Below are 16,608 nucleotides of genomic sequence, written 5' to 3' on the forward strand. Positions count from 1 at the left end.
ACATTGTATTATGTGATACAGTTTTATAGGCACTGGGGATTCCCCCCTCCCCTGCCAAACCCCTCCCCCCATGGTGGATTCCTCCACCTTGTTGCATAACCACAGTTCAAGGTCAGTTGAGATTCGTTCCTTGCAAACACATACCTAGTCTCTCAGCACTCTTTAGGTAACACAGCCCACAGTGCTTCCACTTCTGTTTTCTCCAGCCTTGCTTGTCTTTTTCTGTCTGGAAAACATAAAACCTCCCTTGCTGACATGCCATCTCCCATGGACTGATGGGGAACGTTCAGTTCTGTGGGATGCACTGATCCGGAAACTGGAGAATCCTAAGCAGGTGGTTTTGTGACTTCCATGGTTCCTGCGAAGATCTCTAACCGCCTTCTCATCTCTGTCTTCAGAAGTCAACCGCAAGCTTCAATTCCAGAACAATGTCAGAGGCCACATAGAGGAGAATTCCAGGATTCAGCTGCCACTGGAACAAGGTAACAAGCATTTCTCACTTGTAGAGGGAACGGAGCCAGCTGGGTTCTGGACAGAGAGGATAAGCCAGGGATGGAACGTGGGAGGACATGGAGAAGGTCAGGGACACAAGGGAGGACATTGAGAAGGCAGCCGAGGTCAAAGTGGAGGAAGCCAGACTTGCACAGCTGAAACACCTGGAAACAGTAGTGCTAGAGAACCTTCCAGACAGGAGAGCTAGGGGTGGAGCCCTGAAGGGCTCAGAAGCATGGCCCGTGGCCAGCGTTAAAGAGGAGCCCAGATGAAAAGTTTCCACTATCTGGTCTTTGTCCTCTAACACACAGCATCTGAATATGTTAAACTGGTAACACGTGTGATCCATATCCTTGATAACTATCTGTGTGTGCAGGTGCCAGGAACAGGGAGGGATGAATGGAGGAGGAGAAAGGGTTCAAGGCTGCAGGGTGTGGCAGGGCTCCCTGAGGGATCCCCAGGCACGTCGGGAGTGGAGAGCAAAGGGAGACAAGGAGAACCCTGCAGCTCACAGCCCACTGACACAGAATAAAACGGATGATTTGATGTACCGAGCATATATACTTTTTGTGGTAAGAACACTTAAAATCCGTTTTCAGTAATTTTTAAGAAAACGAGATGCTGTTGTGAAGCACAGATGAGCTCTGTGATGGTCCTCTTGTACCTGGCTTGTTTCCCTCAGTGTTGTGTCCTCCGGGTCATGTGGGTTGATTCAGGTGATAGGAGCTTCTTCCTTTTGAGGCTGAGTCGTATTCCTTTGTGTAGATGTCATCTTTGCGCATTCCTCTGTCGCCGGGCACTTGGGCTGACTTCACGCCTCGACTTCTGTGTCTAATACTGCTCTGAACGGGGGAGTGCAGGCACCTCCGTGACATATTGACTGCATATACTTGGGATAAATATCCAGGAGTGTGACTGCTCTGTCTTACGTAGTTGATGTGTGATTTTCAAGGAATCCCCATTTTGTTTTCCATGATGGCTGTACTATTTATAACCCAGCCAGCAGTAGCACCGGGGTTCCCGTTTTTAGACATCACCACCGGCATCTGTCCTCTCATGTCTTTCTGCTAAACACCAATGCAGCCAGCGTGAAGTGACATCTTCTCATGATTTTACGTTATGTTTCCCGGGTGGTTAGTGGTGCTGTGCATTTCCCATTTACACGTTGGTCACTTGTATAGGTCCTTTTGTGCAGGACTTTTTTGATAATAAAATACCCATTATTAATTTATTATTGAGTTGCTTAAGTTAGTTCCATCATTTGGGTCTCAGTCATTTAGCAGATAGATTTGCACATGTCTTCTGCCATAGTGTAGGTTGTCTCTTACCTGTGGGTTATTTTCTTGACTCTACAGAGCTTTTGGCTTTAGATAATCTTTGTTGTTGATTTTTGCTTGTATTGATCATACTTTATGTGTCACATTGAAAATCATTGCCAAGACCCATGATATGTAGCTCTTCCCCATGTTTTCTTCTACAGTTTTAGGTCTTAGATTGAAGCCTTTAATTCATTCTTGATGGATTTTTTCAGGTGATTTTGATGAAGGTCTAATGTCACTCTCTGGTCTCGTGTTATCCAGTTGTCCCAGTACTGCTTATTGACAAATGGTCCTTTCCGCATTGTGTGTTCTTGGCACTTTTTCTGAATAACAGTTGACCATGCAAGAGTTTATTTCTAGACGCGCTGTTGTGCTTCATCTATTTAGGTGTCTGTGTTTATGACAGTAGCGTACTGTTTGGCTTACTGTAGTTTTATAGTGTACATGTGTATTTTAAAGATTTATTTATTGTTGATGAAAGAACTACAGAGAGCAGTAAAACACACACATTACACACACACACACACACACACACAGGTATCTTCCATCTTCTGGTTCATTCCCCTGATGGCCACCCTGACCATAGCTGGGCCTTCCAAAGCCAGGAGCTGGTAGCTTCTTTCAGGTCTCCATGTCAGTTCAGAGAGCCAAGATCTTGAACATCCATTGGTGCTTTCCCAGGCCATTAGCAGGAAGCTGGATAGAACTGGAGCAGCTGGGACACAAACTGGTGCCCATATAGGATGCAGGTTTCACAGGTGGAGGATTAATATATTACTCCACTGCACTGTCCCAGTATTTCTTTGCTGTCAGATACTGTGACGCCTTCAGCTTTGTTCTTTGTCATCAAGTTTGCCTCAGCTAGTCAGTCTGTTGTGTTTCATAAAAATTGTAGACTTAGTTTTGTTTTGCTATATCTGTAAAAAAAAGTCATTGGAATTGTGAAAAAAAATTATATTAACTCTATAGAGAACTTCAGTACTACACACAGTCCACAATATAAATTTTTTGAATTCATGAACATGAAAAATCTTTCCATTTATGTTGTCATCTTTTTTTTCGAGATGTATTTATTTTTATCGGAACTGCAGATATACAGTGAGGAGGAGATATAAAGAGGAAGATCTTTATCTGCTGGTTCACTCCCCAAGTGGCTGCAATGGCCATAGTGGAGCTGACCTGAAGCCAGGAGCCAGGAACTTCCTCTGGGTCTCCCATGTGGAAGCAGAATGCCAAAGCTCTGGGCCATCCTTGACTGCTTTCCCAAGCCACAAGCAGGGAGCTGGATGGGAAGTAGGGCTGCTGGGATACACACTGGTGCCAATATTGGATCCCAGCAGGCGTAAGTCAAGGACTTCATCCACTAGGCCATCAAGAGCGGGACTATCTTGTCATCTTTAATTTTTTTTAATCAAAGTTTTAGGATTTTTAGTGTACACATGTTTTACTCTAAATTTATTTCTCTGTATTTTGTTCTTTATCAGTTCCAATGTAAATGGGATTTTTTTCCAGAGTGGCCATGGTTACAAATGGAAAAGCAACATTTATAGAAACACCGCTGACTTTTTTTTCCTTCTTTTAAAATTACTGTTATCGTGCCCGGTGTAGTGGTGCAGTGGTCAAGGTCCTCGCCTTGCAAGCCCAGGATCCCATATATGCGCTGGTTCTATCCCGGGAGCTCCGCTTCCCTTCCAGCTCCCTGCCTGTGGCCCGGGAAAGCAGTCGAGGATGGCCCAAACTTTGGGACTCTGAGGCCCAGAGGAGGCTCCTGGCTTCGGATTGGCATGGCATCGACCGTTGCGCTCACTTGGGGAGTGAATCATCGGACGGAAGATCTTCCTCTTTGTCTCTCCTCTCTGTATATCCGCCTTTCCAACAAAAAAATGATAAAAGTAAATCTTTAAAAAATAATAATAAAATAAAATTACTGTTATCATTTTATGATACAGTTCCATAGGCTCTGGGATTTCCCTCCCACCCTTGTCAAGTCCCCTCCTCCTCTCCCAAGTTTACCTATATCATTACTATAAGTTCTTCATAAGGAGTCATATGTCCATCATTGTGGGCATGGTAATGGCAGAGGGGCTAGCATTGTATTGTCAAGATGTAATTAACAGTTTCATTGGGAGTTCATCTTTGGTCTGGAAGTAGAGATACATACTGCATTGTATCCTCACATCTGGATATGACAGACTCCATTTCACAGTTACTGTACATCTCCTTAAGTGAAAAGCCACAATACAAAATCAACAGCAAAAAAAAGAAAAATAGAGATTTACAATGCCATGAAGTTCAATAACATGATACCAGATATGAATATGAAAGTCTCCATTACAAAGTTACTGTACATTCCCTTAATTGAAAAGCCATAAAACAAAATGAACAACAGGAAACAAAGAAATTTAAAATGCCATGAAATTAAATAACATGTAAAATAAAATCAAGAACCTTCTTGAAGAAAATGATGCTCCTGTATGATCTACGAGTCAGTTAAGAATTTAATGGGAAGAAGGTGGTTTGAATGGATAAATTAAAGATATATATATAAAATCCATGAGATATGGTTTCTGCTGATCTTTGTTGGTGAGATATTTCTCCTGTAGGCAACAAATAGATGGGTTTTGCATTTTTAATGCATTTTGGGTAAGTATGACATTTGACTGAAGAGTTAATCCATTAACATTCAGGATTAATATATACGGGTGGTAATTTGATCCTGTCATTTTAGCAATGGGTTGTTCGTTGATTTAGTCTTGTGTTGTTATTTCACTGGGATGTTCTTCACATTTGCCTTTGGTTTTGGTAGGCGCTATTCCTCTTCTCTGTCAAGAGAACATCTTGAAGTATCATGTGTTGGTCGGGTCTGAAAGAGGCATATTCTATAAATTTTTTTTTGCTTTACTGTGGAAGAATTTTATTTTATTTTCAAAGACAAAGGAAAGCTTTACTGGGTATGTAATCCTGGGCCGACAGTGTTTTGCTTTGAGATTCTGGAATATGTTGTCCCGTTTTCTTCTGGCCTATGGAGTTTTTGTGAGAGATTTCCTGTGAATTTAACTGGCATTCCTTCATATGTCAGTTGATTTTTGTTTCACATGCACATTTCAGGATCTTTTTCTTATGTTTGACTGGAGAGAGCTTGATTATCATGTGTCGTGGTGGAGATACTTTTGGTCAATCCTGTTGGGTTTCTGGATGTTGTTTGCCAATTCTTTCTCTAGATTAGGGAAATTTTCCCTTATTATTTCATTAAATACATTTTTGAACCCAGCTTCTCTTTCTGCACCTTCTAGCACTCCCATAACTCTTACATTTGGCCTTTTAATAGTTTCTCTTAATTCTTAAATACTTTTTTGAGCTTGACCCAGCTCTGCTTCCAGCTTTTTGTCTGTTTTCCGCTGGTGAAAGGAAATATCTTCCAATACTGAGATTCTTTCTTCTGCCTCCTTCATTCTACTTTGGAGACTCTCCATTATACTTTAATTTTTGCTTGACTGTATTATTAATTTCTGATATATCAACTTCCATTTGATTCATTTTCTGTGTGACATAGTCCTTAAATTCCTTGAATGCCTGCTTCATATGCTTCTTGTTGATAAGAAGCTTTAAAACAAGTGTTTTGAATCTGTATCCTCCACTTTCTCGATGTTCCTCAGTTAACTCTGAGGCTTTGATTCTTTGTAGGGAAACTTCAGTAATATTCATTGTGCCTTTGTTTCTTCTTTTGCTCTTGGTCATTGTGCTTCTGATGATCAGACTCTTCTCCTTGGGCCAGGTTTCTAAGCTGTGTCACCCACAACTCTATAATTCGATTTTTCTTATTTGCTAAAGTTACTTGTGCCACTCCCTCCAGTGAGTTCCAGTTCTGGGATCTTATGTTAGACTTCCACTGTGGTCTCCATAGCTCCAGTTCCCGGCTTACCAGTCTCCAGCTCCTGTGATACCGTACTGAGGCTGCACCATTGTCCGTACAAATTTTTCTCCCGCTTGTAGGGGTTTGAGCAGTTCCCAGGATTACAGAGACACAAGGAGTCCTATATACCTAGGTTGTTGGTGGTGCTGCTCTTGCTGGAACCTGTTGGCCATTAGGTCTGAGGGCCACACGGACCTATTTTGACCTGTATGATGCCAAAGTTGATATTATTTTCCCTGTGGGACAATTGCTCAGTGAGTACGCTCAAGCTCAGTACAGACACAACTCACCGTGTTCCTTTACTCCTTTTTTTGTTGTTAAAGATTTATTCATTTATTGGAAAGTCAGATATACAGAGAGCAGGAGAGACAGAGGAAGATCTTCCATCCGATGACTCACTTACCAGATGACCGCAATGCCTGATGCTGCCAATCTGAAGCCAGGAGCCAGGAACTTCCTCCAGGTCTCCCACGCGGGTGCAGGGTCCCAAATCTTTGCGCCATCCTCTACTGCTTTCCCAGGCCACAAGCAGGGAGCTGGATGGGAAGTGGAGCTTCTGGGATTAGAACCGGCGCCCATATGGGATCCCGGGCCTGTTTAAGGTGAGGACTTTAGCCGCTAAGCCATCGCACCGCCAGGCCCTTGTTTGTGTTTTAATAGACCTTGCATCATACAGCCATATAGAAGTGTCTCTTCTTTGTTCATACTGACATTGCAAGGAACTTCCTCTTGGATCCATTATTGTTGGACTCCATTAGTTTTAGTATGCTGTGTTCCCATTTTCATTTCTTTCACGGCTTAACAATGTTTTCCTTTCAGTTTCTTCAGTGAGATAGATGCTGGTTCTTCTAGAGTGCATTTTTGCATTTTTGGATTATTTATTTATTTGTCTTTATTTGAAGGACATAAATTTAACGCAGCAGTCATCAGAAAGCTAGTACAGACTGAGTCGGTTCCCATTGGGAAAAGTCAGGCACCATATTGTTTGTGTGGTCCTTTAACATCCTCAGGTAGTCAGCACTGATCTACACAGCCCTGTACCTCCTCATGGAGTCAACCCTTGTCTGCATATCCCTGTCTCTCGTACAGTGACTCATACTGGCCGTGGCTCAGGCAGCATTCAAGATGTGTTGATTCCCATAGTGACAGATCTCTGCCCACAGTGTCTTCTAGGGTCATTTCTTCATGTATCTGCAGACTTCCATTCAAACACTGAATAGCATCTCTAGGTAACCATCAGTGATTTCTTGCTCTGTAACATAACAAACCATGCCAGAATGTACAGGCTCAGATCATCTTCGTTGAATTTTCTTCATCGTATCTGTCAAATCCTGTATAAGTACCCCTAGCCTGTCCAATATCTTCATCCCCAGCAGGATCGCTCTGCCTCAGCTCCCTGCCACTCTCACTCACATGGAGAAAGAGTCTCCTGTCCGGCCTCTTCCTCCAATCCTGCTCTCCTCACACCCATCCTCCGCACTTCAGCTGAATGAGTCTTTCAAATATGCAACCCAGGCCGGATGATTTTCCTCGTTAGAATTCAGGTCCCTCTTGTGGCCTCCCCATCAGGTCACCATTGCTTGGCTAGGTACTGAAGGGGGCCTGCCTTGCAATCAGATTCCATCTCCTGCTTCTCAGCCCACACACAACAATCCCGTCCTGCCCAAATTCCTTGACCCGTTTTAGTGCCTAGCTCTCTCTCTCTTACACTTCAGTCTTTGCATATGCTTCAAAAATAGTTCAGGGTATCTTCTCAGATTGAAAATATACCTGCCTTAGATCTTGCAGAGACCAGTAGAAAGGTGTGCTGTGTTCATTCCGTAGAAAAGAATGATACAGCAGCACTGTTCGTAAAAGCCAAGCATAGCCCAAATGGATAGAAATGTGTTTATTTTGTATGGTGTATACTATAGAGCAGTGAAGATGGCTATACAAAATGAGTATAATGCCTTTTATAACTATGTTGAGTAATATATATGAGTAAAAGAGACAGAAAGTGTGTGTGTGTGTGTGTGTGTGTGTGTGTGTGTGTGTGTGTGTGAAAGAGAGAAATGACAGAGAGAGGGAGAGAGAGAGAGAGAGAGAGAATTCTTCTGGGAGAATCAGAATATTAAGAGAGTATGATTCCAGCCTCTCGGGTGTTCTGATGATGCTCTTTGCTGCCGCTCGAGACTAAGGGAGAGTTTTGCTCCTTTGTGCAGTCATCCACAGCAAGGAAGCTGAAGCGCTCACCTATGAAGACCCGCCCCCAGAAGCCTCCACTTCAACCGCGGGAGGTGAGCCTGGTAAGGAAGGGCCGGCAAGGCTTGGGCGGCGGGAGTCAGAATGCAGAGTCATGTTTCCCTAAGTGTTGGATTCTGGGTCTATTGTCTACGATGGTTCCAGCTTATCCTAGGAATCCCATCATCTGCATTCATGCTACTCGACTCTTTTAGGAAATGCAGGGGGTGAAAATTGCAATAATTTATTCTTGAGGATTGGACCATGCTTTGGATGTATGTAGGGATAGGATAGCAAAATGATGCATCTGTCTTTAAGGTTCATTTCTATGTCTACAAGGTTTTGGATATATGCAGTGGTGTCTATGGAGGACAGAAAGCTAATATTCCCTGTGGGAAGGTCACATTGTCACCTGATCCAAAGCTTTGAACAGTGGCAGAAGAGAACTCACCAGCCAGCGGGTGGGAGCAGCAGTAGACAGCTCACGCTCTCTGGACCCCAAGTTTTGTTTTTGACGGTTCTCCCGTGAGTCATGGCGTATACAGTGATTTGTCAAGAGATTTGCATAAATAATAGTTCCTTTTTCTCTTTACACCAATTTTGGATGATAAGAGGCACGGACATTATCATCTTTATTTCCAAATGATGAAACCCAATCACGTAAGTGTCAGGCGGTCTTCCCTCACAATTGCATAAGGGAGTAAAGACAAGGCTAGCGTCTTGGATTCTGTGTTTATTTGCTTTGCAAAACGAGCAACAGAAACACTTGTCAGAATGTTGAGTTATCTCAGTCCTGTCTACAGCATGCGTTGGTGCCAGTTTTGTAATTTCTTAGATATTTTTGTGCTATGTACATATAGCAAATACATATATATGTATGTATGTATGTGTATATATATATGTATGTATGTATATAGGATTCTAGAAGCACACCTTAAAACACACTAGGGAGAGACCTAAAAACTAATGCAAATGTTACCTGGTCTGAGGTTGCAGAAGAATGGCATTTTAATGAATGCCCTCGGAGGCTGTGAACTCTGAGGTCACTCATTTCCTATTGGATTTCCCACACGGGTTGGGATTTTCCCACACGCCTATTGGATTTTCCCCACTTGCCTGAGATTCAGAGAAATGGAGGTCGTGAGTATTGACACCAGAGAGACTATTTTCAATAAAGAGAGGCAGGCAAGGGGCTAGGCGTCAAGTAACTGGGACAACAACCAGGAATCCGTGAGTGTGGAGAAAAAAGCAGCAGCAAGACGAACAGGTGTAGGGAGACACGGGTGCCAGGACAGGAGAATGGGACAGTCGGGTGTAGAACCCAGTAGAAAGCTAACATAGGAGTGAGAGGCAAGTGTGAGTGTGGGGACAGACATGGAGTGAGGGTGGAGGTGGAAGATTCTGGTGGGCTTGGTGAAGCTGCCCACTCTGCGTCACTTTGGTTAGCTTTCGGCTTAGGGCCTGCAAGCACCTGCCAGTCCCACACATTCAAGGCATCAGCCAGGGACTGAGTTCCCTCAGCCTCTCGGGTGTTCTGATGATGCTCTTTGCTGCCACTCGAGACTAAGGGAGAGTTTTGCTCCTTTGTGCAGTCATCCACAGCGAAGAATCTGAAGCGCTCACCTATGAAGACCAGCCCCCAGAAGCCTCCACTTCAACCGCGGGAGGTGAGCCTGGTAAGGAAGGGCCGGCAAGGCTTGGGCGGCGGGAGTCAGAATGCAGAGTCATGTTCCCCTAAGTGTTGGATTCTGGGTCTATTGTCTACGATGGTTCCAGCTTATCCTAGGAATCCCATCATCTGCATTCATGCTACTCGACTCTTTTAGGAAATGCAGGGGGTGAAAATTGCAATAATTTATTCTTGAGGATTGGACCATGCTTTGGATGTATGAAGGGATAGGATAGCAAAATGATGCATTTGTCTTTAAGGTTCATTTCTATGTCTACAAGGTTTTGGATATATGCAGTGGTGTCTATGGAGGACAGAAAGCTAATATTCCCTGTGGGAAGGTCACATTGTCACCTGATCCAAAGCTTTGAACAGTGGCAGAAGAGAACTCACCAGCCAGCGGGTGGGAGCAGCAGTAGACAGCTCACACTCTCTGGACCCCAAGTTTTGTTTTTGACGGTTCTCCCGTGAGTCATGGCGTATACAGTGATTTGTCAAGAGATTTGCATAAATAATAGTTCCTTTTTCTCTTTGCACCAATTTTGGATGATAAGAGGCACGGACATTATCATCTTTATTTCCAAATGATGAAACCCAATCACGTAAGTGTCAGGCGGTCTTCCCTCACAATTGCATAAGGGAGTAAAGACAAGGCTAGCGTCTTGGATTCTGTGTTTATTTGCTTTGCAAAACGAGCAACAGAAACACTTGTCAGAATGTTGAGTTATCTCAGTCCTGTCTACAGCATGCGTTGGTGCCAGTTTTGTAATTTCTTAGATATTTTTGTGCTATGTACATATAGCACATGCATATATATATGTATGTATGTATAGGATTTTATTTTGGTTTTTTTTAATGTATTTTATTAGTTGCATTGCTTATGTTATAAAGTGTTATGAGCAGTGGGAACCTCCCCCCATCTCTGAACCTTTTCCCCATTGTTGAGTTCTCCACCTTGCTGCCTTAGCACAGTCCAAATTAAGTTGAGGTCTTTTTGTTGTAAGTATTTACCAAGCCAAAGTCCAGTGTCTTATTTTCCTCGTGGGTTCAAAGAGTTCTTGGTGAGACCATCTCTGGTCTGAAAGTAAACCAGCAAAGCATCATCCCTCTCATTTGAAGGTCCCGACATAACTTCAACAGCCATTTGCAACACTATGGCATTAATTGATAAGGTGTGGATTAATAGCATATTGATATAAAATGCAGTTTCTTAACTACATCCTGTGACTTCTTTATAGACATTTCAATTTTGGTTTGTATTCATCCTGATTCCATATGGTTATCGGTTTAGGTACAGTACATTTTTTTAGGATGGGTGTGCAGAGAAATCCCCAATACCCTAGTGAGGCGTAACTAATCTTTGTGTCCCACCTAGTGAGGCATGTTTGGTTCCACGCTGGCCGTTGCCCGTCTGATTCTAAGCTTTCCATTTTGTTGTCTCTCCATTCTAGATTTTTTTGTTTGTTTATATATTTGTTTGTTTCGAGGTGTTACTGGAGCGATCCTAATGGTCACCGCGTGAGAGGGTAGGGTCACAGAGCCAGAGCCAGGCTAGGACCAGAGAGAGCTCACCTCTCTAGTCCCGAAGGAAGTTTATTATTCTTCTGTTTCTGCAGATCGCTCAGGGCTCCTGGGCATCGTTCCCATGGTGCTGGTTTCTGCACTGCAGAGTTTGGACTTCTTCCATCCCCTGTGGAGGCTCCAAATGGGGGTGGGTGACCTCAGAGTTCTCAGCCTGCAAAGGCACTCCTATTCCCCGTGGTCTCCTTAGCGGTTGGGATGTAGTCCTTGGTGTCCGTGTTGATGGTCCTTGGTGGGTATCTGGGAGTCTTCAGGGTTGGGATGCGAGCCTCTTCCTGACCTCCCGCTCCACTCTGCAGTCTCACCGTGCTCCATATGCATGACCTCCTGTTAAGAGGCTTACAGGGTCGCTCCCGATTCCCCCCTTATGCCTGTGTAGCTTTACATTGTCTAGTGCTGACTCAAGTTTGTTGTCTATGGGTTATCAGATTTGATCCTGATAGGCTATATTTCACGTCTTCCTCTCACTTTTTAGGGAGATGGAAGATTTCTCTGCATTCCCTCCCCATTACGGAGTAACATAGGGTATTAAGAGTGTTTTAGGTTTTACAGTTCTTTGATGTAGATCATAAGCATTCTGACTCACATTAATTGTTGTATTATAGGTTACAACGCATTGTCTCATTGCATTGGATACATGTTTTCAGAGGTTGCAATAATGTTACAATGTATAGGTATTATTTTCCAGATTAACAACTTTTCATCTCAGATTAAGGCAAACATGTGGTATTTAACCTTTTGGGATTGGTTCATTTCTCTTAGCATAATGGATTCCAATTGGGCCCATTTGGCCACAAAGAACTGCATTTCATTTTTCTTTTTTTTGATAGCTGAGTAGTATTCCATGGAGTATATGAACCATAGCTTTCTTATCCAGACCTCTGTTGATGGGCATTTTGGTTGCTTCCAGGTTTTTGCAATTACTGATTGTGCTGCTATAAACATAGGGGTGCATGTTGGTTTCTCGTAAAACAGGTGTTTTGGATATATTCCTAGGAGTGCTATTAGCAGAGTCATATGATATGCTGATTTTCAATTGATTTAGTATCTTCCATACTGATTTCCTTAGAAGCTGTACAAGTTTGCAGTCCCACCAACAGTGGAGTAGGGTTCCCTTTTCCTCACATCCTCACCAGCAAGTGTTGTTGGTAGTTTCTGTGTGCCATCCTTTCTGGCATTAGTTGGTACCTCATTGTTGTCTTCATCTGGATTTCCCTTATTGCCAGGGAACTTGAGCATTTTTTCATATGTTTGTTTGCCATTTGGGTTTGTTCTTTTGTTGACGCGTCTGCCCATTTCCTGTGCCCATTTCTTGAGTGGTTTGTTTGTTTCGGTGTTTTGGTTGTTCTGGAGATCTTTGTATATTCTGGAGATTAGCCCCCTATACCTATGTAGTGTGCAAAGATCTTCTCCCATTCTGTGGGTTGCTTTTTTACTTTGTCGATGGTTTCCCCTGCTGTACAGAAGCTTCTTAGTTTGATGAAGTCCCATTTGTTTATTTTGGTCTTGATGGCTATTGCCTTTGGAGTCCTTTTTAGGAAGTCAGGGCCTACACCTAGATCTTGTAGTGTGTTTCCTACATTTTCTTCCAAAAGTTTGAAGCTTTCTGGGTGTAGGTTTAAGTCTTTTATCCATTTAGATTTGATCTTAGTGTATAGTGAGATATATAGTGTATAGTGTATGCCCTATCATCTTGTTTCTACAGGCTATCATCCAGTTGTCCCAACAGCATTTGTTGAATAGAACTTCCCATTTGTTTGGGTTGTCGTCTGTCTTTTTGTCGAAGATTAATTGGCTGTATCTATGTGGTTTTCCTTCTGTTGTTTCTATTCTGTTCCATTGATCCTCTTTTCTAGCTTTGTGCCAGTACCAGGCTGTTTTGATAACCACTGCCATATAGTATGTCCAGAGGTCCAGAATTGTGATTCCCCCTGATAAGTTCCTATTCTCCAGAATGGTTCTAGCTATTCGTGATTTTTTGTGTTTCCAGATGAACCTATGTATCATTTTTTTTAATTCATTGAAGAATGTTTTGGGTTGCTTGATTGGGATTGTATTGAAAGTATATATTGTTTTTGGTAGTATAAACATTTTAAGGATATAAATTTTGCCTATCCAGGAGCATGGGATGTTGCTCCATCTTTTGAGGTCTTGTTCAATTTGTTTTTTAAGTGTTTTGTAATTTTCTTCAAAAAGGTCTCCTACGCTTTTGGTTAAATTTATTCCTAGATACTTCATGCTTTTCTCTGTTATTTTGAATGGTAACTTGCTGGTTAGATCTTTTTCCATCTTGGGGCTGTTTGCGTACACTATGGCTGTTGATTTTTGTTCATTCATTTTGTACCCTGCCACTCTACCAAACTCTCATATAAGTTCTAGCAGTCTCTGTATTGAGTCTCTTGGTTCTTCTATGTAAAGGATCATGTCATCTGCGAATAGTGAAAGCTTGACTTCTTCATTTCCCATTTGGATTCCTTTGATTTCTTTGTCTTGTCTTATGGCCTCTGCAAGCACTTCTAGGACTATGTTGAATAGCAGTGGGGATAACGGACATCCTTGTCTTGTTCCGCATCTCAGTGGAAAGGGATCCGATTTTTCTCCATTCAGTATTATGCTGGCGTTGGGTTTTCGTATATTGCTTTGATTATGTTGTGGATTGTTCCTTCTATGCCAACCCTGGTTAGGGATTTTAACATAAAGTGATGTTGGATTTTGTCGAGGGCTTTTTCTGCATCTATTAATACTATTACATGGATTTGTTCTTCAGTTTTTGGATGTGGTGTATCACGTTTATGGATTTCCGTATGTTGAACCATCCCTGCATTCCCTGGATGAATCCTGTTTGGTCTGGGTGTATGATCTGTCTGATGTTTTTTTTGAATTCTGTTGGCTAGGATTTTATTGAGAATCTTGGCGTCAATGTTCATCAGGGAGAGTGGTCTGTAGTTCTCCTTCTCTGTTAATTCTCTATCCGGTTTTGGGATTAAAGTGATATTGGCTTCATAGAATGAGTTTGGAAGGGTTGCTTCCTTTTCTGTTGTTTTGAAAAACTTGTGGAGGATTGGGATTAGCTCTGCTTGGAATGTTTTGTAGAATTCTGCGGTAAAGCCATCTGGGCCTGGGCTTTTCTTTGTTGGGAGATCCTTAATCACTGATTCAATCTCTGCTTCAGTTATGGGTTTATTCAGGTCTTCTGTTGCTTCTGAGGTGAGTTTTGGTAAGTGGTGGGAGTCTAGGAACCTTTCCATTTCCAAATGGTTACCTGATTTTTTGGAGTACAGTTCTTTGTAATAATTTCTGATTATTTTCTTAATGGTTGCAGTGTCTGTTGTTATGTTGCCTTTGTCATCTTTGATGCTGCTAATTCTTGCTTTCTCTTGCTTTCTCTTTGTTAATCGGGCCAGTGGGGTGTCTATTTTATTTATCTTCTCGAGAAAACATCTGTTTGATTCATTGATTTTGTGTATAGTCCTTTTGGTTTCTATTTGATTTATTTGTTCCCTTGTTTTGATAATTTCTTGTTTCCTCTTGTTTGAGGGGTCATTCTGTTGCTGTTTTTCCAATTCCTGGAGGTGTGTGTTTAATTCCTGTATTTGATTCCTTTCTTGTGCCTTGACATGAGCACTAATTGCAATAAGCTTACCACGTAACACTGCTTTGGCAGTGTCTCGCAAGTTTTGGACCGTTGTATCTGAGTTTTCATTGGTTTCCATAAATTTTTTTATCTCGTCTTTGATTTCTTCTCTAACCTATTGCTCGTTTAATAGCATATTGTTCAACCTCCAGGAATTTACGTATTTCCTGGGGCATTTTGAGTTGTTGATTTCCAGTTGCATTCTGTGATGATCTGAGAAGGTGCATGGTATGATTCTGATTATTTGTAGTTAGTTAAACTTGATTTGTGTCCTATCATGTGGTCTGTCCTAGAGAAGGTACTATGCACTACTGAAAAAAATGTATAATCTGCGGCCTTAGGATGAAATATTCTATCTATGTCTACCAAGTCCAGTTGTTCTATTGTTTGTGTGAGCTCTGTAGCTTCTCTGTTGAGCTTTTGTCTCATTATCTATGTAATGGTGTTAATGGAATATTCAGATCTCCGAGAATTATCGTGTGTTCATCTCTGTCTCCCTTTAAGTCTATAAGTAGTTTTTTCACGTAGCTGGGTGCATCTGGACTTGGAGCATAAATGTTAAGAAGGGTAATTTCTTCCTGATGGCTCTTGCCTTTCAACAATATATATCGCCCTTGCCTGTCCTTTTTGATGTTTGTTTCGTTGAAGTTTGTTTCGTCCGAAATTAGAATCGCTATGCCAGCCTTTTTTTGCATCCATTGGCATGGAATATCCTTTTCCATCCCTTCAATTTCAGTTTCTTAGTGTCTTTTCTAGTTAGATGTGTCTCTTGTAGGCAGCAGATAGTTGGGCCCTGTTTGTTAATCCAGTCTGCTAAGCTTTGTTTTTTGACTGATGAATTGAGGCCATTTGTGTTAAGAGTTATTATTGAGAGGTTGTGATTTTGTCCTGCCATGTGCGTGTGTCTTTGAGGATGCTGGTTTCTGAGTGTCTTTCCTTGTGTGGGCTTTAATGTGGTAGTCTTCCCACTTGCCACCCTTGCTTGTGGTTTGGTTCTTTTTTCTCTGGAAGTAGTGCATTTCTGTAGAGCTGGTTTTGTGCTGGCATATTCTTCTAATTTCTCTTTGTTATGGAAGTATTTGATTTCATTCTTGAATATCAATGAGATCTTTGCTGGGTACAATATTCTTGGTTGACAGTTGTTCTGTTTCAGTATTTGAAAGATTTTATTCCATTCCCTTCTTGCCTGGAGTGTCTGTTCTGAAAAGTCAGCAGTGATTCTGATGGACCTGCCTCTGAATGTAAGCTTGTCTTTGCTTCGTGCTAACCTCAGGATTCTTTCTTTGTGTTCATTGGAGGGGAGCTTGATTACCACGTGTCTGGGAGAAGATCTTTTTGGGTCAACCCTGTGGGGTGTTCTCTGGCCTTCCTGGATTGTGACTGGGCTTATGTTCCAGGCATTTTGGAAGTTCTCCTGTATAATTTCGTCGAGCACTGGTTGTATGCCTATCTCTCTTTCCACTCCTTCTGGGAGCTCCATAATTATGATATTTGACTTTTTCATTTGACTCTTGGAATGCCTTGGACGCCTTGTGTAATTGTGTCTCCAGTTGGTTAATGATTTGTCTGCTTTCATTTTGGGAATCTTCCAATTCGGATATCCTATCTTCTGTTGCAGTAATTCTGTTGGATAAGCTTCAACTGTGTTTTTGAGGTGTTGGATTTCGGTTTTGAGTAATTTTGTTTCTGTAATTATGTGATTTTTGAGTTCCTTAAGGTCTTCCCATCATTTTTCATTGTCTCTGAAAAGTATCATAATTATTTTTCTGAACTCCTTTTC

At 42.1% G+C, this 16,608-nt stretch overlaps 1 protein-coding gene across 1 annotated transcript in view; it reads left to right on the plus strand.

Annotated features, from left to right (window-relative positions):
* LOC121158200 (nuclear body protein SP140-like protein) overlaps positions 1-16,608 on the plus strand; it is a 111,025-nt gene that overhangs the window by 41,237 nt on the left and 53,180 nt on the right. Inside the window, exons 7-8 of the mRNA XM_040982861.1 lie at positions 399-482; positions 9,537-9,611. Of these exons, the coding sequence (XP_040838795.1) occupies positions 399-482; positions 9,537-9,611 (159 nt within the window). The remainder of the gene's footprint in view (positions 1-398; positions 483-9,536; positions 9,612-16,608) is intronic.

Source organism: Ochotona curzoniae, unplaced genomic scaffold, assembly GCF_017591425.1.
Source record: "Ochotona curzoniae isolate NIBS_2020 unplaced genomic scaffold, NIBS_Ocur_1.0 contig_3643, whole genome shotgun sequence".
Taxonomy (NCBI): Eukaryota; Metazoa; Chordata; class Mammalia; order Lagomorpha; family Ochotonidae; genus Ochotona; species Ochotona curzoniae.